Source organism: Lonchura striata, chromosome Z (assembly GCF_046129695.1).
Source record: "Lonchura striata isolate bLonStr1 chromosome Z, bLonStr1.mat, whole genome shotgun sequence".
Classification (NCBI taxonomy): Eukaryota; Metazoa; Chordata; class Aves; order Passeriformes; family Estrildidae; genus Lonchura; species Lonchura striata.
The window spans coordinates 21,258,794-21,280,701 of NC_134642.1; the positions used below are offsets into that span (position 1 = coordinate 21,258,794).

Consider the following 21,908-nt stretch of genomic DNA (forward strand, 5'->3'; position numbering starts at 1 on the left):
ATATGACAGTTTGATTTCCAGAATCAAATTAGCATGTGTTAAATAGTGAGATATCAAAAGATGCCAAGGTAATTTAGTATCTCCGAAATTGGAAATGCTTAGTTTTGCCACAAGTAGGCAGAGTATTTATGTTAGGTCTCCAGAGGAGTGACAGGAAGAAGAGGAAAAAGGGCTGGAGCATGAGAAAAGAAATACCCAAACTACATTTCTGTTAGTGAATGTGAAAGACAGGATTTTTTTTTGTTACAGGTAAAGGCGACCTTTATTTTCTTCCTTTCCTCCAAATTTTTACCTTGTTCTTTCCCTTTCTTCTGCCCTCCCACCAATGGTGGGGATGAGAACATCAAGTTCTTATGGTGCAGCTTCTTCACTCACTTGCAGAATAGTGAATGAGTCAGATTTCTTCCTATTGTCCTACTCTCCAAGTTCCTGGCGGGATCTTCTCTAAAAAGTTTGATCTGAGTAATCTTCTAAATGCAGTTTGTTCTTGGTATCACTCAACTGGATTTGCAATTCTAGAGTAATTACTTTTTCCTTGTTCTGTTTGACAGCATGTGCTCTGTCAGACAGAGAAGGAAATGCTTTCCTGATAACCTATGCATTCCATAACTCATAAAAAATCTGTAAGTATGGATTAACAGCACCTACCAGGTCCTATAAATTTAATCTAAAAATTTAAAAAAAAAAAAAAATGGCTGTCCTGAGCAGTTTTTCACACTAACCCCTTTCACAGGGATATTCTTATGTTAGTTCTAAGGAGACCACACCAGCTGTCCTCTGCTGGAGATTCTACATCACCAAAAGATGGACAATCACTACTTTCTATGTTCTATTCTTCCTATTCTCCTGCAACAACACATTTTCGTTCAAAGGACTTTTTACCCTCCCCTCAAAAAGAAGTTAAGATAGAAAACCAAAAAGGGCAGGGGGAAATAACAGTAGAACACAGTGCAAAACAATTTTGCAGTTTTTCAGGAGTTTCACCTCCTGTTAGGTTCAAAATATTCCAACAACTTGCAGGCATCACATGTTAAAATAGACTCACAATTCAGATTCTGCCTGTTCCTCTTGCTTACGCTTTCTTTCTGTTACTTCTCTCTCATGTTGGCTTCTTACAGTGTTTCTTCTGTGAGCTGCTGGAAAACTTCTTCCCCCTTTTTTCTTCTGTTTTCATATGGCATTTTATGATTGGAAAGAAATGTAACATTATGAAATTATACTTTCTGTAAGCAGATGAGACTAAGTATCTTTGAAATAACTGCAACCTGACAAACACTGGCTTTCCCTGAAGCTAGACACAATTTCATTAGTCCTTTCTCCTTTTTTACTTTTCAAAACTAAGCACCAGAGTGCAATACTAAGGGCAATACTAAGCACCAGAAAAACTACGACATTACAAATTGTTGGCTAGAGACAGTTTTGTATTTTTAAAAAATGTGATTTCTGTGTGTTCTCCAGATGCACCCAAGGAAAACAAGATCTGTCTTCCAGGGAACATAGATAAAAAAACTGTCATAAGCCACTTTACACATGTAAATCCTTTGTTAAAAATACATCTTAGAAAAGATGGTTTTCTTAGAAAACATTCAAAGTTCCTGAAAGCAATATTTGAGAAAATATAGTTCTGAAACTTTTATTCTATATATCTGTACACCAGCCATGCCAGACTACTACCACCATTAAGATTTAGCATTAACTTGAAGAAAGATCTCCAGTGATGCTACTTTCCTCTATAATAAATTTATCAGGAAAGCAAAATTATACCTTGTCCCCTTCCTGTTCTTCTCCTTCATCTTCAGAATCAGAAGCTGATGCAGAACCAACTTTTGTAACATTTTTTCTTTTTGGTTCAGCTTCTTTCTTTCCTTCCTTTTTATCAAATTCCTTCTTTGATTTTTCTTCTTCCTTCTGACTTTCCTCATCTTTTTTCCCTTGCTTTTTGGACTTTTCTTCTGTTCCTTTTTTCTTTGCCTTCTCCTCCTCATTAACACTAAAACAAAAAAGAGTATTTAGGCATCACATCTATTATCTACAGTGACTTCAAAGAACAACATTCTAACTTGGGAAGCTGGGTTTTTTTAACCACAGAATAGTAAAATTATTAAGGTAATTCACTTAATGACTCTTCAAAAATACTCTTTCTCTAAAAATCAAAACCCACTACCTGTGGGGGAAAAAAACCCCCAACAAATAAATATCAGTATGGAGGGCCTAATGAAGGTAACATTAACAGAAGTGCATAGATCCTAATCCAAGAAGTTAATTCTCAGTGGACTTCCCACACACAGGTGGGTCTGTAGGACCCAGAGTACACACACTGTAAACTAGGTTTATAAAATATTCTTATTTAAATTGTTCATATTCCATAAAATGTGTATCTGCTAATTTATAGAAAATCAAACCTATGTTCAACTTTTCCTTAAATTACTAGAAGCACTAGACTTGGCATAAGAACTGAAGACAGCAAAACCAAAATTTAGGTAACTAACAGTTATCTGTTAGTTACCTGAAAGTTGCAATTTCATCAGAAGACATTTCTGAAACAAAAATGTACAAGAAGAAAAACACTGGTTTTGTGTGATGTTATATTTTCTCTTAATAAACATCTTTCCTCTACACTCAGCATACAATCATATAAAGAATTTTGTACAGACTGGACAAGTTAGGAAGATTAGATATTCTCTCTAGTGTTTCAGAAATGTTCTTCCTTGAATGACTGTGTATTATAGAAACATCTACCCAAATAGTAACTTATACTGAACACTAATGGGGCAAAAAACTTGTCAGGAGTAATAATTTACAAGTCTTAACATAAGGAGCAATACAGTTGACAACGAAGAAGCTTTATATTAAGTAAAAACTCACAAGTCACCCTCCGAAAGACATGATGGTTTCACCAACTTGGGTCTCCCTCTTGGTTTTGGTACTTTTACTTCAGAAGCTAGTAGTTATACAGAAATAACAGGTTAGTCCACAGACACTATCTGTTCCTAGTCTATGTCTCAAGATACTTACTCAACAGACATAAGCCATGTTTAAATCAAAATATACATCCTTACTTTGTTAACATACAGAATTCAAGTTAACTGAGTACCAAACTTAACCAAGATCTCTTTGAAAAGTTAAAGTGTTGGCAGTTTTTTAGCTGACTGGTGAATTAAAAATAACTTTGATGGTTTCTAGCCACAGGTTTTGGCTACTAATTCTTGTGCTTTTTGCAGTCTATGTAGTTGCAAATGTGAAACATTTCACATGTTGCATAACTAAGAAGAATCTTAAATTAGATGAAAAACCTGACATTAGAGTTTGTTGTCCACTAGTTTTACTCATATCTTGGGGTTTCCATCATTTTTCAGGCTAACAAATCACTGTCAAGAAGTTCTATCACCACACTACAGTGCAGATCAAATCTCTACACTTCCTCAGATTCACCATATTGATAGAAGATATACAGCCTGCCTTCTTTGCACTTATGTACCTCAAATGCTTGTCCAGTACCACAATGACTATGTTGTCAGGAAACCTAATATTCAGTGTTTAAACTCTTGTTGGTCTTAGCACAGAGCATGTTTAAGCATCCTATCAACAACAGAGAAGGCTGCATAGTATACCTTCCAAAAATGTTTCTCTTATAGGAGGCAAAAGCATATCTTACGGATGTTTTCCTGCTCTTACTGACAGGAGTTAGTCAAAACCAGCAAAAAATTGTAAAGAAAAAACCACAAATATTAAAAATGCATATTTAGTGCATGTAATGAAATGGCATATGGAGGTGAATTAATACTTAATTTCCTCACAGTTTCCATACAAAAGTGCCTAAAGTCTATTTAATTGTGGTCCCACTATTTTTATATTGTCAGCAGATACAGAGGACTGTAAAATATTTGTTTCCCTGACTAGGTACTCATACAATGTACTTAACTGCTGCAAGAACTGTCTTCCAAAGCAGTAATTAGTGATCAAGAACATCTGCAAGCTTACCATTAAAGTGACAATAGATCATTGCTATTTTGAAAGAAACAGGCACTACAGAATTATTACCAAATGATTCTAACAAAACATTCCAAAAATCAGTTATATTTTCTTTTTATTCGCCTATAAATCAACACACTTTCTTAAACATCATTTGGAACAAGTCTCTTCAGCTCTTATTTTGTTTTTCTTGCCTTCTGAACTCCACCTACAATCTCCTTGTCCCTCCAGTTCTCATCTTTGTGTTTTTTGTGTGTGAAATCGTCTAAGTCTATTGTAGTATTTTATAGACTGTTAATACAAACCTTTATGCAGCAAACCTGCCAGAGAGCTCTTATCATATACCTACACAAAGAAGACTGACCTATTCTAAAAGATAATACATATAAACCAGTCTTTAATTTAGAAGACTAAACATTAATACTAACAATTTAAATCCATTCATGTCCTGAACTCATCAATTTGAGATGTTTTCTCACTACAATCTATTAGTAAAATCTGCCTTAAGCATTCAAAAATACACTGTAGTATTTCAGAGGAAGGAAGTAATTCCCTGACTAGTTCTACTAAAATATTTCTGTGGTGAAAGAGATGAAGTCATTATTCTGAAGTTACCTGCTGGTCTTCCTCTTTTGGGGCTTACTTTTGGAGACACTGGCCCAGTAGTTGTTGCTGCCCCTGCTGCTGCTTCCTCAGCTTCAGCTTGTTTTTCAGACTAATTTAAATAATAAATTTCACCAGTGAAAAAACACATGGCACCAATATCTTAATTCCTTTCTCAAACAAACACCTTTAAATTCTGGAAATATGTTATTATGCAATAGCTTGTGCACGCAAAAAAGTATCTGAACTTAGGAACAGGTTATACATAAGTATTACTAATTTTGCACTCTCTAATTCCAAATGGAGAAAACAGTCAAGAGCTTAGTGTCCAGGATAAAGGATGAGTAGAGTATATATACAGCGTGCTGCTTTTCTATGACAAACATACTAAGGTCAAAAGTACCTTCATACTCACCCCCATCCCTGCTGTCAGCTATAACTTTACCTTCATAAGGTTTCAAACACAAAATTAAGATCTGCCCTACTTAATTCTAGTTTTCAGTTGGGTCAGTGCCCTGATCTGGCTGGCTGTGTGACTGCAAGAACATTAAGGCTAGTGTATGCTGAGCAAGCAGCACAAATTGTCTTTTTCCAAGTAACCGTATTCTCCCAGAGACCACAAAAACCAGAAATTTGGGAAAAGTGGAGTATTTCAGGTGTTAGTTCAATGTGACGAAGATGTTAAAATAAATTTTTCAGAGCTTCAACCTAGGCTATTTTATAAGCAGTTTAGCAACAGTTTATGTCTTAGTTTTCTTATTTGTAATGAGCTGTTTGGGAAAGACAGGGACTCCATATTCCACATCAAGTTAAAAAATATTTGTAAATCACCCTGGGAAAAATTTAGTTCCTCCAAATCTTTCAGATACTTGAAACATGTGTCTGAAAGATTTATCAGGAAAGCAAAATTATTTGAAAATTATTTGAAAAGGGGGAGTAGAGTTCAAACACTTATATTTATGTATAATCTATCATTAAAGGAAATAACAACCAGTATTATCACATAAAAAAAAATCCAGTAATGTGAAGTAACTAAACATATTGTTACCTTTCTTTTTCTTCCTCTTCTAGCAACTTTAGGAATAGAAGCATCATTTGTTTTCACCACATCCTGTGAAGATAAAAAATATTCCTAAGAGTCTTAATAAAACTAAGATATATTTAATTTATTCTACTTTTTTACACAACTGAAGCCTCTATTACACAATTTAGACAAGAATCTTGTACATGAAGGGACTGCATGATTTTAAACTATTACAATATAAAGTTATTAGACATTAGGAAGGAATTCTTTACTGTAAGGGTGGTGAGGCACTGGAACAAGTTGCCTGCAGAGGTTGTGTCTGCTCCATCCCTGGCAGTGTTCAAGGCCCATGTGGATGTGGTTTTGAGCAACCTGGTCTAGGAAATGGTATATGTGTCAATGAGAAGGGGGTTAGAACTATGTAATGTTTAAAGTCTGCTCCAGCCCAAACCATTGTATGTTTCTGTGATTATCTGATACCTAGGACTTATTCCTGAGAGATAAAAAAAAACTTAAGTACTAAATAATATTCTGTTCTAAATAAAGATGCTATGTAGTGATGTTGTAGCCTGTCTGGACTCTTTACTTGGTGTTTAAAAGATATATATTTGCATTACAGTAAGTGTAAGTGATAAAATACAGTCTTCCAACTGTTTTAATTGAACCTAAAGACAAATCAGACTAGAAATTTCCTCTCTAAAGAAAACTTCAGTTTCTGGGGTCTTCAGGTGAGAGGTATAAATGTGTCTGAACACACAGAAAGTTTTACATAAACAGCTCCTGAAACTGTCACAGTAGTAATAATTGTAGTCTTATTACTTAGTAATAGATCTACAGCAATAAACATAATATTATCATGTTCTCTGTGACACAGAAAAAAGCTCTCACGTACTTCTTGACTGGTTTTGTCAGAAGGTAGATCATCTTCCTTTGAAGTATCCATCTCTTTTTCTTCTGCTTCAGCTTCTGTAGGCAAATTATTATCCCCTTTAGGGGATAACTGCAAAGTAAGTCAACAGAGGATAAAAAATGCATTAGAAAGTATTTTATAGTGAAGAGAACATGCTGATTGCCATCAGGCTGCTCTTCCCCTAAAGTAGTTTAAATCTGTAGGTATGCTTGTTTCTTAGGTGCCCATTAGAAGCCTGATCATACTAGACTACTTCCTCTTATGATGGTCAAGGAGATGGGCTTGTTCAGCCCCAAAAAGAGATGACTAAGAGGGGACCTCATCAATGTGTAGAAGTCTCTGGAGAGAGGGTGCCAAGAGGATGGACCCAGGCTCTGCTTGGCAGTACCAAGCAACAGAATAAAAGACAATGGGCACAAACTGATGCATAGAAATTCCACCTCAACGTAAAGAAGAACTTCTTTACTGTGTAATGACCAAGCATTGCAAAAGATTGCTCCAAGAGGTTGTAGAGACTTTCTCCCTGGAGATAATCATGAACAATCTGGACACAATCCTGTCCAATGTCCTCTGGGATGACTCTGCTTGAGCAGAAAGGTGAGCTAGACTAGGTTCTTTCCAGCCTGACCCATTCTGTGATTCTGTGAGAATAACCCTTCAGCCTGTTAAGGATACCTGTTGTGGCTGTGCTTCCTCACCAGTTCTTGTGCAACTGCTCACTGACAGAGCATGGGAAACTGAAAAATTCTTGATTTAGGGTAAACACTACTTGGCAAAAGCTGAAATATCAGTGTATTGCCAACATTTTTCTCATACTAAATCCTAAGCACAGCACTGCACCAGCTACTAAGAAGAAAACAAACCCTATCCTAGCTGCAACCAGGCCAAATTGTAAACAAACCACAAGCAAGTTGTTTTATCAGTTGTGAGATTGTAATTTATGCACTTTTTCTTGCTTTGTTGTGGTTTTTTTAAACCTTTAAAATACTAGTTTTGGTTTTGGGAAAGCAGTTAAAACTTGAAAAATCAAGCATTTGTAATTAATTACTTGAAATTAATAATTTCCTTGCAGCCTATATATCTGCATGTCTTTTAGATTATCAGTTCTCCCAGTTTGAATACTATTGGCTTGTCCCACTTTCAAGAGCCTTTTTTAAAATTTCAACACTAAACAAAGCAACATCTACACAGTTTTTCTAATTAAATGAAGACATGTAACATCACTGCATCTTTTTACAGATTACAATTTTAAGATAGAAGAACTATTGGTTCACTAAAACCAAAGAAAACCAGAGTACAAGGACTGATTAATTGAAAGTTATAGCTACATTACTATACATAATATATATAAAAAAGAAATTTCTCAGTATTTTGCCTTAAGATGATTAATTAGGCCTATAGAAAAGGACCCAGTCAGGATCTTCCATTCCATCTTTATGTTTAAATGGCCCTATGTCTCCCTGTTTCTCTTACACTGTGTCAGCATTGAGCTGCCTAGAAGCACTTTTGATGAGAAACATGAAGCTTAAGTTATTGGCATCCCCATTAGCACATGCTGCTTGAGGCAAAAATTCAGAGTGAAGCAAACTGATTAATAATTCAGCCCAGTTTAAAAGTTTTCCCCTCACAGTACCAAATCATAAGAGCAAATGCATTTATAAACAGCATGCATAAGCAAGAGCAGCATTATTTTGCTAACATTGTCAGGAAATTACATGTTTCACAGCACTGTTAAGGTATAGCAAATAGAACTCAAATCACCCTAACATTCCACACTTGCAAGTACTAAAATAAGGAACTCTAGTCAATAAGAAGTTGGGAGAAATAAATCATCAATGATTCTGCAGGTTCCAACTCACCAAAAACATTCTCAACACCATCAATATACAACCAGTAGATTAATTTTTTTCCCCCTCCAAAGAACTTTTTTATTCTTGAATAACCAAGCTATTACAGCTACTGGACACTAATCCTATTTGTATCTGACACATTGCAAATTCTGCAGTTGCAATTGTACTGCAGAATACTGCAGTACAAAAATATTGCAGTTGCAATTTTCTTCAGTACTGAAGAAAGCCAGCAATACCTACAGAAAAACTACATTAGATCTTGGCAAATAATCAAAATGGAAACAAAGGTCAAGAGTAAAGGCAAGTCTATTCAAAATAGTCTGACATTTAATTTAAGGCCACTGCTCATCATGTTGAGTAGTAATTTCCAGAAATGAGTTACAAATAAATGAGATACTATAAATGTCAATTCCACCTGCATGACAAGTTTTGTCATTTTAGAATTCTATTCTTAAAACCATGGAGAAGAGTTGACAACACACAGTATCTCTCCCATGCCATATGATAAATATCCCCATATAAACAAAGCATTCAAGAATAGAGAAAAGTTCAAAGCAGTGTACTACAGAATCATTTAATGTACAGCTTGCAAGCTTTACCTCTCACAGTATAAACTATGTACTGCACCAGCAAATTGAACCCATTATTTTTAAGACTGAAATTAATTTAATTTTGGAAGGTTACTAAGGTATGCACACATTTACATAGCAAAGAAGCTAAACTCTATGTAAACTAGTGCATACTGATTCTTGCTTAAGAGCTGAATTGATACAGCTGTAAGAATGTCTATATCCTAAGTAGTTCATTAAGAGTATGGTCTAATTAAAGCTGATTTTTATAAACCTTTTCTGGTAAACACACTTAAGTACCCTTTTACCCATGAGAGATCCTAAGAGTCTGTTCTACTTTTCAATATAAATGATCACAATTGAAAGTGAATCATACCTGTCTATAATATGAAAAAGTCTTCAAAAACAGAAGGGGAAAAGTTAACCTAATTCTTGATAATAATTACAATTTCCAACTTCTCCTGCATAGGAAATACTGTATGAATTTAGTTTGTATTGTGATACAGAAATACAGACTGGTAAAGAAATTAATTTTCAAAAAACATATAGAGGACTGTAGAAGGAAAACAGAAGGACAAAAGTAATACTGTAAGTACATTTGAAGAGAAGCAAACACAGGCAAGTTACAAAATTAAACAGTTGTTAGTTTAAAGTATTTAAGTAAAGACTTGGCAACATAGTTTGCACTTAAAAATATTTCTGGCAGAGCAAAGCAGAAATTCAATCACTTACTTTTGAGACAGAACACTTTTTTCTTTTGGCTCCTGCTTTTTCTTCACTCCCCTCAGAAGGCTCCTGACTGCTTTCTTCAACAGTGTCATTGATAGGAGTGTTAATGGCTGGATGGGCCTTCAATAAAAAAACATCAAAAATGAGATCTAAATCCCCTCCTGACCTGTGGTGTATTCTCCCAGATACATGACTTAAACATCACATCAAGGAACCCCTTACTAGATGGAAAAGAATATTAAATACGTCATATTTCATTAATTTCCAACGTTTTCAATTTAATCTGCAACTTATTTATTAAACTTCTAAACTCTAATGCTATAACAACTCATTTTCACATTGCTAGACTGCAATGTGAGTATTTTCTTATGCATAATATAACATATCTTAACATATCTGAGACAAAAAATAAAAAAAAGGTTTTGTTAATATACAACTTTTGATGCTACTATAAATAAGTGCACTTTAAAATATGCTATAAATCCTTAGTGATTCAACTACTTGTTCCTGAAAATGTAAGCAGAAAAAGGATTACAGTAAGATAATTAATGAATTGACACTTAAAACCACAGTAACGGCAGAGATACTACCTAAATTACACTTTTTTCTTCCATTACATTGTGTATGGCTTTCTCCTTCTCATATACTACTTCAAAAAAAGCAGGCAGAACTCCCCTGACTTCCCCCCCCGCCACCCCGCCCCCCCACTGGGGAAGTGGGTTTGGGTTTAAGCCCAATCTATAATCTCCTTTCTGCCCTCCAATCTCCAATTCCCTTACTAGCAGTTACAAGCAATATCTGCAAAGTATCTACACTGCTCTTAGAACATTCCAGTTCCAGCAATGAAAGAAAGTACAGCTCTCAGAAGGCCTTACTAAGATAAAAAATGCAGTGGAGAACTGCTGGCAAACAACTCATTTTGCCACTGCTTGGGTCCATCAGAGCGAATAGTGGCATTTACAAACCAGAAGCAGATTGCAGCTTCTTGAGCCTAAGCTGCTGACAGCATGAACAACGACACCCAGGTGCCAGAACACCCTGCAGCTGAAGATGTGGCACAGCAACAGACCATGACCATCCATGGCAGCGCCACTGCCAGGGATGAGGTGTATCCCAGGAATGTGATGAACCTTGATGCATGTGTGTCCTGGTTTAAAGCAAAATTCCCCTCTGCCTCCCTTTCAGAACCAGTCCTAAAGGTGCAAAACTTATTTTTGGGCTAAACAGATGAATGGGGATACAATTCAGCATCATAAAGTCACCCTAGGACAATCATTGTCATGGCCCCCACGCTGCAGCAAAACTGCTAAGCCAGCGCCACAAACCAGTGCTCAGCCAAGATAGAAATGAGTGGGCAGCATGTCCCAACAGAGCTCTACCCACTAGCAAAGGAAAGAAGGACCTTCACAGGATGCCACAGATTCCTGGTGGTGACTAACTTTCTCACTCTTTGTAATTCTTCGCTTTTCCCTACTTTTCTATTTTCTTCCTTGCTCACTTCTTTGACAGTGAATAAAACTGAATTACAGTTTTGATCACCATCCATTGACCTCTTTTGTCACTTAATCTTGATCCCAGTATATTTAAATTTCTGCACTTCCATGTTAGGGTGGTGGATGACTTAGGGGACACAACCATACTGGGACATATGTCCAGCAAAAAGTCAAAAACAAGATAAAAATTCTAAGTGAATGCCTCCATACTAAGACCTGACAAGTCTGCCTCTTTAATATCATCTTGTATCCAGATTAAAAGCTCAGCTTTACCTAAACCTTTACATGATCACCCACTTCCCTCTGACCATACTTGCTGCATGCCCCAACACAAAATTTCATACTCATCCTTAATTTTTAAGCTCTGACTTCCCTGCTAATTGTGTCTTTTTAGGTGTGTAACTTAGCTCTAAGAACCTTTAAAATCAAAGAGTTGTATGTACCTAAACAATGGAGATCAAGGAATATCCTAAGATAACAGTCACAACTAAGACTATAGATAAAGAAATGTGTCTATTCACATACAAGCTGAATAGTGCAACATATTAGCAGGCCATAATACATTATTCCACTTAAAGATATTGTTGGGAAAATGGCGTATTTACTCATCAGCACCTACATTTACTTTACTCTCAGTTTTCATAAGCAACTACTTGCCTTCCCTTTCAACATCACTCACTGACTACACTCTGCTGCATGCTTGGGGGCAGGTGACAATAACATGGGTGGAACCAAGTCCATCACTGCCTGAGCTGATCGCAATTGGCTGGCAAGGGATGAACTGACCCACTTCAATATCCCACCTCCCCTGGGAACAGATGGTGCCTTCACCCAAATAGCAATGGAAGAAGGGGAGAGTGGGGATGGAAGAATGGTCATGCACAGAACAAGATGCCTGCAAGGGCATGTGGGGTTCTGAGGAAAAAGAGATGCCAGAGTCAAGGAGTGACACTGAAAGAGACACATTAAGCCATTGCCCAAGCCATGCTCCAGCCCAGAGAAGTTGCCTTATGTTGAGGAGTACACTTAGTGAAAGTAGTTCATGTCATTGCAGACTGAGCTGTGAACAGCAGGAGCTGGAGGCAAGAGATCTTGAACTTTGCATACAAAGGACACAGTAGCCAGCCAGGTGGGGGGAAACTCAGAGACCTCAAGAGCCAAGGAGTTAACAGGAAGACCCAACAGTTTTCAAGCTTACCCTGTGAGGTTATAAATGTCCAGGACTTCCTTTGTCCAGGGTCCCACCCAGGAAATACCCAGATCAAGCTGTTATTCTGTGGTTGCATGACAATTAAATTATTTTACAGACCCAGCTGTCTGAGACTGCTAAATGAAACTCAGAGTCCAACTAGCAAGGAAACCTTGTGTGCCTGTGTGAATGTGGTGTGTGCAGGCAGCCAGCATAACACCCAGCGGGATCACTGGAACTGTTTGCTGCAAAGGGTGTCAGTCCCAGCTCAGGTGGTGGTGTGTGACTGTCATAGCAACTCCTGGATGGTCAGACATGGAAGCTCCCTCAATGCCAAACATTGGTAGAGGGGAGAGAGAAGGTACATGTCAGAGTAGGGCTGCAGGCCATGGAGGAGCCCACACTGTACCTGCTAAGTAAGAAACAAGGAATAGCAAAAACAAAGAAACCACTTCACACCCGTCTTGTGACCACCGTCTTACCCAGGGGACACACTGAAATGTCCAAAGAGGACACTGGGGACCAACAAAGCTAGAGCAGATGTGAAGGAAGGAAGGAAGCATGTTTCCCCTATCTTTTTTTTTTTTTGTCCTTGTTTCTTGTTACCAGAACAAATAACAAAAAGTGTATGTCAACTGACTAAACTGCACCAAATTGAATGTTTTGTAACCTATACCATACCCTTTTTTGGCAAAGATGGTGGAGCCTCAGAAGCTGATTGCAGGCACTCTGCCACCCTTAAAACAATTTTCAGCTTCCCCATAAAACTCCCAGTAGTCCCAGGTTCAGATGAGATAGAGGTAATTCTCTTTTTCATAGCTGGTACAGTGCTGTGTTTTGGATTTAGTACATGAATTATGTTTAAAACTCACAGATTCTTTAGTTGTTGCCAAATAGTGTTTATTCTTAACCAAGGAAAATACTACTTAGTAAAAACTAAAACACTGTTATCAACAAGATTCTCAAAGTAAATGCAAAACATAGCACTGCATCAGCAACTAAGAAGAAAACTAACTTTATTCCAAGGGAAATCAGGACATTACATACTTAAACATCCATTCCTTCCCTGACTAAAACAACCAAAAGTTCTACTCCTCAAAAAAGCCTTAACTGTAAAATAAAGCCTTTTGCAGATGTGCTCTATTAGCACCAACAAGGACCACCCACAAGTAAAAACAAAAGGCCCTGGCTAAAGGGCTTGATTTGCTTAAAGTAAAACTTGCTTTTAATAATGCCTAGCACAGAGTAGAAGGACAAGACTATCAAAAGGAAACCATTTTACAGTTGCAGGACAAGTTCAAATTCAAAAAAAACCAATATTTGCATTAATCTATTGCTTAACTTCACTTTTTCTGTAATTCAAACTGATCCAACCCTCCTGGTCAAGCGGGGAAACCTACAGCTGGCTGACCAGGACCATGTCCAGATTTCTAGGTATCTCCATGAATGGAGACTCCACAGCCTCACTAAGCAATGTGTAGCAGGGCTCAGTGACCCTCACAGGAAAAAAAAAAAGCTCCCTTACATTCAAAGTAAACCTCCCGTGTTTCAGTTTGTGCCTCTGGTCCCGTCACTGGAAACCCCTTAAAAAGGGTCTGACCCAGTGTCTTTGGTACCCTTGTTTAACATATTTATATAAATTGAGGAGATTCCATATAAATTCACCAGGGTTGAGCAGTCCCAGCTCTCTGAGTCTGTCCTCACAACAGAAATGCTCCAGTCCATCATATTCATAGCCTTTCACAGGTCTCTTGTCCAGTATGTTACCCAGTTTGTATTGAGTAGGCCAGAACTGGATGCAGGACTCCAGTTAAAACACTCCTACTAAGCAAAGTTTCTTCTTCCAGTAATTTTATGGCTCCTAAGAGGAACAGGATTTAAATACAACCTGTGGGAAAAAATATTTTTCTTTCTTTGCAGTAAAGAAATAGGGAAAAAACTGCAAAGAACAACCCAATGGCTCTAGACAGAACTTGACCAAGAAAGACAGAGTGAAAAATGCTGCCACTGAAGCTGAAGAACCTGAATGGAACTCAAAATGTAAAAGGACTATCTTGCAGAAAAGCTGTTACACTAAGAAAACAGTGTGCACCTATCTCAGCAATGTTTTGTGTCTTTTCCCAATTGGAGATGTATCTATGAATGTCTCAGATGCTCCTGAAAGCACTGCTTAACTGAAGTGACTGATTTCTGCAGTGAAACAGAATAACAGAAAAAATTTTTACTGTTGATTATTTATACCCAAATTAGAAAAACTGGTATAGTTAGAATAGTTAGAATAACTGGTATAGCTCACGACTGCCTCAGGCATCCACAGAGCATCTCTTTTCAATTGCCACAAGAAGGACAATGAAAAGGTTTATCTTACAGTAGCAGAAAGAATCTGTCTCTTATTACTACAGTCCTTCCCCACTGTGATGTGGAGATTAGCGTCTCTCCATATCCCAAAGGAGAAAGTACACAGCTGGAATACATGACGTCCTGACAACACTTCAGAAACTCCTTAAGTCTTTATCCATATTCTCCTTCAAACTAGAAACACAGTAACATGGGTATCTTATGAAGCAGGAATTAATTGGTGCTGAAATGGCAACCTGGCATGTGTTGCAAAAACAGCAAATAAAAACAGAAGGCAGTAATTCTTTTTGTTATTATTGCAGCATTGCCTAAAAGATCCAATGGAGACAAGGTCAGTATATATTCAGTGTAGATAGCAAAAAAACTAAAAGCTTATACAATGTCCGGACCAAGCAAAGATAAAACGAGCACGCATGAGAATTTATCTTCATATTAAATTTGGGTCCTTTTATGGGTAGCATTGCATAGCTCTGGTTTAAGCTTGGAAATCTTACAAACAGGCAAGAAATGAGGAACTACTAATGGATAAAAATTGAATTGTGGCAGGGGCTAAAAGGCAAACAGCACATTGCTTCCAACTGCTAGAATTAAAATACTGCACACTAGGAGAGCATGTACTGAAATTTTACAAGGATACTTGTGAACACAGGTATTTGGTTTTAGAATACACAGGGCAGAGTGACTGAGACCCCAAAAAACCCACTACTTTTCAAGCACAGTCACACAATTATAAAGGTATTTCAGGAATATATCTCCAGTTAAACAACCCCCATCTCTTCTTATGCTATTGATACTAGACACTGAGAACAAACAGTATTTAAAATATATTAAATTTTGTCTAACCTGCAGTTATGCAGCAGCAATAAATCATTACTCTATGTCAGGACATTTACTGCATTTCCCCTCCTCCCCCACTCCCCCCAAAGCAACAAAGAGTTTTAGAGTCTGCATAGCTTACCTGCTGATGAGAGAATTTCACTTTGGGATTATTGTCAATTTCCCACAAGCCTTCATTAAAACCCTTTCTTTTGTTTGGTTTGCCATATTTATCTTTATTTTCTGAATAAGGGAATATGTCCTTTGGCCCCAAAAATGCCCTTAAGGAAAGAAAAACAAAATTCACATTTTAATTGGTTTGTATTTTCAAAGAAGTAAGCACCAAGTGTTATTAAATACTAAAGTCATTAGTACTATAACAACTATTCTACTAGAGTGCTTAGTTTTCTAAACTTTGGCCTGCAACACCCAAGGTCTCCATTACTAACACCACAAAAAGAGACTTCCCTCCTTACTGAGGGAAGGGAATACTGAAAACCAGTATTTTGGCTTATAATGAAGAGCATCAAAGACTATTCCATTTCTGCTCTACCTTCATAGCCTTTTGAAGTTAGGATTTCACTGTACCAATCTACCTGCTGCTAACAGAAAAATGTACTCTTTGGTAGTACATTCTCAGTTTCAATCCATGCCTAGACATTGTGTTAATTGCAATTATGTTACATCCAACTATTTGAAAGTTGCAGACACTTCCTTTCTGAAAGTACCAGCTCATGGTAAAGTTAAACAGACACTTCTAAGTTCCACGCCACTACTTCCTTCATTATCTTGAAAAAAAAAAAAAAAGCAGCTACTTCAGACTTATACCCCAATAAAAGGAGGAGAGAAAAAAGAAAAAACAGACTCTCACTGAAAGCTTAAGCATTTTCTTCTCCAGCTGTAAACACTCAACTATGTGCACCAAGTAAGCCATTGTCAGCTGAGACTGCAAATCACCCACCTCTTGGCAAGAGACCATAGTGAGGATTCAGCCAGTGTGGGAAACCTGCACCTGCCAAGCTTATTTACACAAACAAAAAAGATAGGGAGGCAGACAGAGCAACTGGGAGAGACAAAAATAGGGAAAAAATTACCTCCCTTCTTCCCTATTCTCTAAAAATAAGCGTTTTTTTTCAGTCTCTAAGCCTTTGCCCCTATTGTCAGGCATTGAAAAACACCTGAGAAGAGCTACTGTGAAAAGGTTATGATGCTAACCAGGCTGCTGCAGTTTAGCCCTCATGTGCCAATAAAGAAAAAGGAACAAGAAAAATTGAATGAAAAGAGATTACCCTAATGCAGAAAGTCCAGAAACTAGAGTTCACTTAACCTGTTTGTCTGTGACCAAACAAAATTTGTACTGATATGATCTACTGCCACAACATATCCAAATAAAGTGTTTATTGAAATAGTATTCATTTTATTACTTATTACTCTCCCTAGATAGAAACACATTCAGTTGGGGTTTTTTTTACAAAACTTAAGAGAAAACAAAAAACTGTGAGGTAGATTTACTCACAGTAATTTTATAAACTCAATTACATTATTTCTAGAAGTTTAGTAAGAATTATTCCCAAACCAGTCTTGCTTTACTTTTTCCCCATGGTTCCTTTTTCCTGCTGTAACCATCCACACAGCCTGAAATCCTCTATACAGGACTTTTTAGCATGAAAAACTGGTCATACGAGTTTTCAGAGTTGCCACTACTTACAATAAGATAGACTACATATATTAAGCCTGTTAAAATGCTGAGGGTAGAGTATCTAACTTTGCACAATGTGTAAGTCTTAACTGTGAAAAGCACAGCACAAAACAAGTTTACCAAATTTACTTTCATTCCCATGAAAAAAGTACAAGAAATTGTTAACGCTACATAATTCCTGATGGATCATTGAATTCACTATTTATAGCTAAAAACCAAAACAAAATTACACACCATAGAACATCAGTCTCCTCTGTCACCTGATCTGTTCCTTCCTATTGTAATTTATAGGTATCTACTGTAAGGAGTAAGTGAGACCAAGAACTATAAAAGTTTCACCTATTATCACTCTACAGATCTTAAGATAAACAACATGCCTAACAAACACGAGGAGATAGCTTGAGTCATGGAACATCATACATTGCAAGTGTGTGAAACAGAGGCAAAACGTTTTGCTGGTATTCTATGGATTTCTGAAACATAGCAACCTGGAACTAGAGCCTAACAAAAACCAGATCACCAAAAAACTTTATTTAGTAACTATGCCAGAGTGAGGAACAAACATTTCAAATTACTCATACAAACTAGAAAAAAAAGCCCCCAATTACCAAACCTTTCTAATGCAAACATCTCTTAAAAGCCCTAAGTTAAATCTGAAGCTGGACATAAAACTTCTCAAAACTTGCACAGGTGTTTTCAAAGCTTTAGGTGAGGAGTTATTTCTGTCTCCCTTACATTCAACCTGCATCCCCAAACTTATTTACAACTGTACAAAACCCCACAGCAATCCACAATGACACACACTTCACCAACAACAGAACCAAACAAGTATTGTATTGCAGTTGCCAAACAAAAAGTTTGGTTGTGTGAAAAATTTAAGAAAAGAAAAGGTAACCTAACACATTTTAAATGATAATTTAAAAAATGGACAAGACAAACCTTGCAACCTTCAATCATATTCCAAGAACACTTCCTTACCCACAAAATTACACACACAAAAATTCCAATCAAACAAAAAAAATTTGTCATTGAAAGATTTATTGAAAGATGAGATTAGTTAAAAAAATTACATGGGCCAAGCATATAGCTATCTTTTTCATGACAGAAATAGCTTTTTAAGAAAAATAACAGCAAATAACGCCAACAGTAGGGAAGCTTAGTCATCTACTCAATGGGACAATGTATCATCTTAGCAAGACACTTACTTGCTAAAGATGGATACAAAACAATTTCAATCCATTTAGTGAAATAAAAACTCGCAAGATCCTTCCACAAAATATGGGAAATGGACAACTTTTGCACAGAACTTCAGTCTGACTTTTTTTAAGAAAAACTGAAGAATTAAAAGCACACCAATACATGTTTAAGTAGCTTGGGTTTCTTTCAGCAACTCAAAAAATGGAGCACCAAATCTCATGATGCCTTCAATCTACAGTAACCCAACCAGTCACGCTAAAAGGCAACACAGTAATTTTCAAAAACACATAACTACATAAACCACAGCATTTTTTCTATTAAATTCAGCAGTGGAAGACATACAGTCTTGCAAAGCAAGTCCTGTATCACCACAAAACACTGCTCAAAGTACCCAAAGATCAGTATTTTGCAGGTTGATAGGTATGAAGCTAACTGTACTTCCTCATGTCTCTCCAGATCTCATAAACATAATACCATCCAAAACCCAAAACCTCGTCAGAAAAAACCCAATATACCAAACAATAAAAATAACTCCAGTACATTATTATTTGTCCATTTCTCAAATTTTTCCTAATTCACTTCTTTGAGAATATAGTATTGAGAATTTTGATGATATACAGGACTATAATTAAACTCATTACAGATAAAAAGAAAAACCCATCAGCCACATCACTGTGGGTACTATTTTTTTTTCTGATGAGCAAAGCATATATGTTATGGTTATGGTTCCTTGAAGAGCTTAAGCAAATGTTACAGAATCATGTCTTGACAAAACAGATCAATTTAGGAAGATGTGCTAATAAATACATTAGCTTGCAGTACACTACATTCAGAGAAGATAACTTTTTGTCATAGCATTTTAAAATGAAAAAAATACAACACTGAAATATAAAGAACTTACGTCTCATGGGTGCCAAAGAAGAAAATAGGCATTTTATTCATAGGTGGTTTTACTGCTCCATCAGGAACTTCATCCACCTAAGAAAAACACAGCCTATTATAATTAAAATCAAGTAAGAGTCAAAAACAGTTAGGGGGAAATATATAAAAATTAATCATTAAAATGGGAATAAAAACGCTACAGAAAATAAAGCAGGAACTTAGATATCTTTCTAACAGTATGTAAAAAAATATAGCAGAATCAAAATCAGTATCAGCAACAACAGAAAATTACATTACTTTCAGTATACAGAGATACTTTTCACACGACCCCTTCTCTTAAAAGGAGAGATTACAATGTGTTACAGGCAAAAGGCATAATTCAATTTCATCCATATACTGACCATCCTTAAGGAAAAGCAACAGGAAGACTTCCTACCCTTATGGCTGACCTGATAACTTGTGGAAGGCCAAATGTGAAGTACTACTAAAAGGGTAATAAACTTTACAAGAACTCCAATTCGGCAGCATCTTAACTAAGTACCTTTTAAACTCCATTCCCACATCCAACAAATCACCTACAGCATGCCTTTTCCAATGGAGCACAGAGAACACAAAAAAGTACCAGACAAGTTACCACATACACGTAGCCTATTTAACAGAAAGTACAGTAGACATAGCCCACTTGGGAGTAATCTTGCCATAAACTCGTGTTTTTCTTTTGCCAAGAGCAGTTATTTGGGGACACCATTATTGAACAGCCCCAGGGGCTTGCACACGCTCCAGTATCAGGCTACCACACAGCAGTCTTCATTCCGTAAAGCCATGCTACACAAATTAGGACAACTAATGACTACTTGAGAGGGCAACTTTTTACAGTACGGATCTGCAAGGTGACTGCAAAGCTGGTTCTACCCCGGGGAGCCCAGCCGCATCCTCCCTCACAGGAGGCGGATCTGGAGGTGCTGCTCAGCACAGGTGTGTGAGCGCACCCCGCAGGGAACGGGGCAAGGGGAGGAGGGGGAGCCTTACCCTGGCCGGCCAATGGGGGTAACCTTTCATCTTGGCGAAGATCAAGTCTCCGGGTTTGAAATCTCGGCTCATGTTTTCTCACCGGCGTAACGCCCCGTTGCCGCCTGGCGAGCCGGGCTCGGAGAAGGAGAGGCTCTGCACCTCCAGCAATCACCGAGGCACTGCCAGCCACGCGAGGTGCCGCTCGCTGCCGGGATAAACACGCTGGGGCGGGAGAGAGCAGAGAAGGGCAGCACAAGAAGGCACGTCAGCAAGGGCGGGCGGCCCCCGGCTGGGGCGTGCTGCGCCGTGCCCGCCCTCCACCCCCGCAAAAAGACCCCCTGGGCGCTCGGCAGCGTTAGCAGCCGCCCGCGGGCACGGCCAGGCCGCCTGCCCGGGACAGCCGCCCGCCACCTTGTCCCGATCTCCCCCGGCCCCAGCGGCCGCTCGCCCCCTCACGCACGCGGGCGCGATGGGGCGAGAGCGCTGCGGGGGGCAGTGGGGGAGGGAGGGGGCGCGCGGAGCACTAACTCCGCCCGCCCTCCTCTCCCTGTCCATCCCCTTTTCTCTCTCTCTCTCCCGCTACCCCCTGAGCCCCCCTTTCTCTTTCTCTCTCTCTCCCGCTCTCCCAGCCCGCCCGCCGGCCGCTCGTGCAGCCCGCTGCTACCAACCGTGCTGGCGTCCGGCCCGCCGCCCGCCGCGGGAAACGCGGCCGCGCCGCCTCCTCCCGCCAGCGGGCCCGAACCACCGCGCGCCGCACCGGGGGCGGGGCAGCTGCGGCGCGCCGCCGAGGGCTCGGCGAGCGCCCCGGCCTAACACAGACGGCTCGGCTCCCGCCCCCACGCCTGGAGGAATGCGGGCAGCCACGAGAGGAAAGAGCCCGCCGGACCCGAGCAGGGTTGGAGAAAGGAATGGGAAAAGTCTCGTTCGCTCCCTCTCCCCGCAGTCGGAAAAGTGGTTCGTTCCTCCTCCGGTCGGGGCGGAGCGGCCGCGACGCGGCTGGAGGGAGCGGAGGTGGACGAGGAGGAAGAAAAGAGGAGGAGGAGGAGCTGCCGCAGCGGCGCGGCGGTGGGACCGCCCCCGGCCGCGGTGGCGGCGGGAGCCGAGCTGAGGATCGCCACGCACACGCGGGAATGGGCTTTGCTCAGCCACTGACAGGCTGGCGCGGTTAATGAGCGCAGTGTCCTTCCCAAAGTGGGCGAGTGCGATGTCCCCGCGGGACCCTTTGTGTGTCTCATGCCCCACGAGCTCCGTTAGAGACCCGTTCCCTTGCCGGACTTTTCATCCCTTATTGCTGCCGGCCCAAAAACTGCCCATGTTACCCGGGTACTCCCCAGCCACTTGCTTGATGTTTTGACTTCCCCCAGCGTCGAACAACTCTGTTTTATTTTCTTAAGTCTGTAACACAGTCCTTACTTGCTACTTAGTGGCCATTAACTCCTGGGTTTGGTGGATTTTTTTTTTTTTTTTTTTTTTTTTTTTTGTTTGTTTGTTTGTTTTTCTTTAATTTTTTTTTTTTTGGTTGGTTGATTGGTTTTGTTTTCTAACTAGGATTGCTACTAATTCAGGCTATGTTACTCTCCTGGCTTGTTTACCAGTCAGCATTAAG

At 38.9% G+C, this 21,908-nt stretch overlaps 1 protein-coding gene across 1 annotated transcript in view; it reads right to left on the minus strand.

Moving 5' to 3' along the window:
* The window catches only part of PSIP1 (PC4 and SRSF1 interacting protein 1), a 34,034-nt gene extending 12,987 nt beyond the window's left edge, over positions 1 to 21,047 (minus strand). Inside the window, exons 1-11 of the mRNA XM_021525528.2 lie at positions 20,971 to 21,047; positions 20,321 to 20,524; positions 19,311 to 19,387; positions 15,656 to 15,794; positions 9,661 to 9,777; positions 6,492 to 6,599; positions 5,624 to 5,686; positions 4,588 to 4,687; positions 2,866 to 2,941; positions 1,765 to 1,990; positions 1,046 to 1,164 (exon numbers count right to left, since the gene is read on the minus strand). Coding sequence (XP_021381203.2) covers positions 1,046 to 1,164; positions 1,765 to 1,990; positions 2,866 to 2,941; positions 4,588 to 4,687; positions 5,624 to 5,686; positions 6,492 to 6,599; positions 9,661 to 9,777; positions 15,656 to 15,794; positions 19,311 to 19,387; positions 20,321 to 20,392 — 1,097 coding nt within the window. The 5' untranslated portion in view covers positions 20,393 to 20,524; positions 20,971 to 21,047. The remainder of the gene's footprint in view (positions 1 to 1,045; positions 1,165 to 1,764; positions 1,991 to 2,865; positions 2,942 to 4,587; positions 4,688 to 5,623; positions 5,687 to 6,491; positions 6,600 to 9,660; positions 9,778 to 15,655; positions 15,795 to 19,310; positions 19,388 to 20,320; positions 20,525 to 20,970) is intronic.
* Between the last annotated feature and the right edge of the window lie 861 nt (positions 21,048 to 21,908).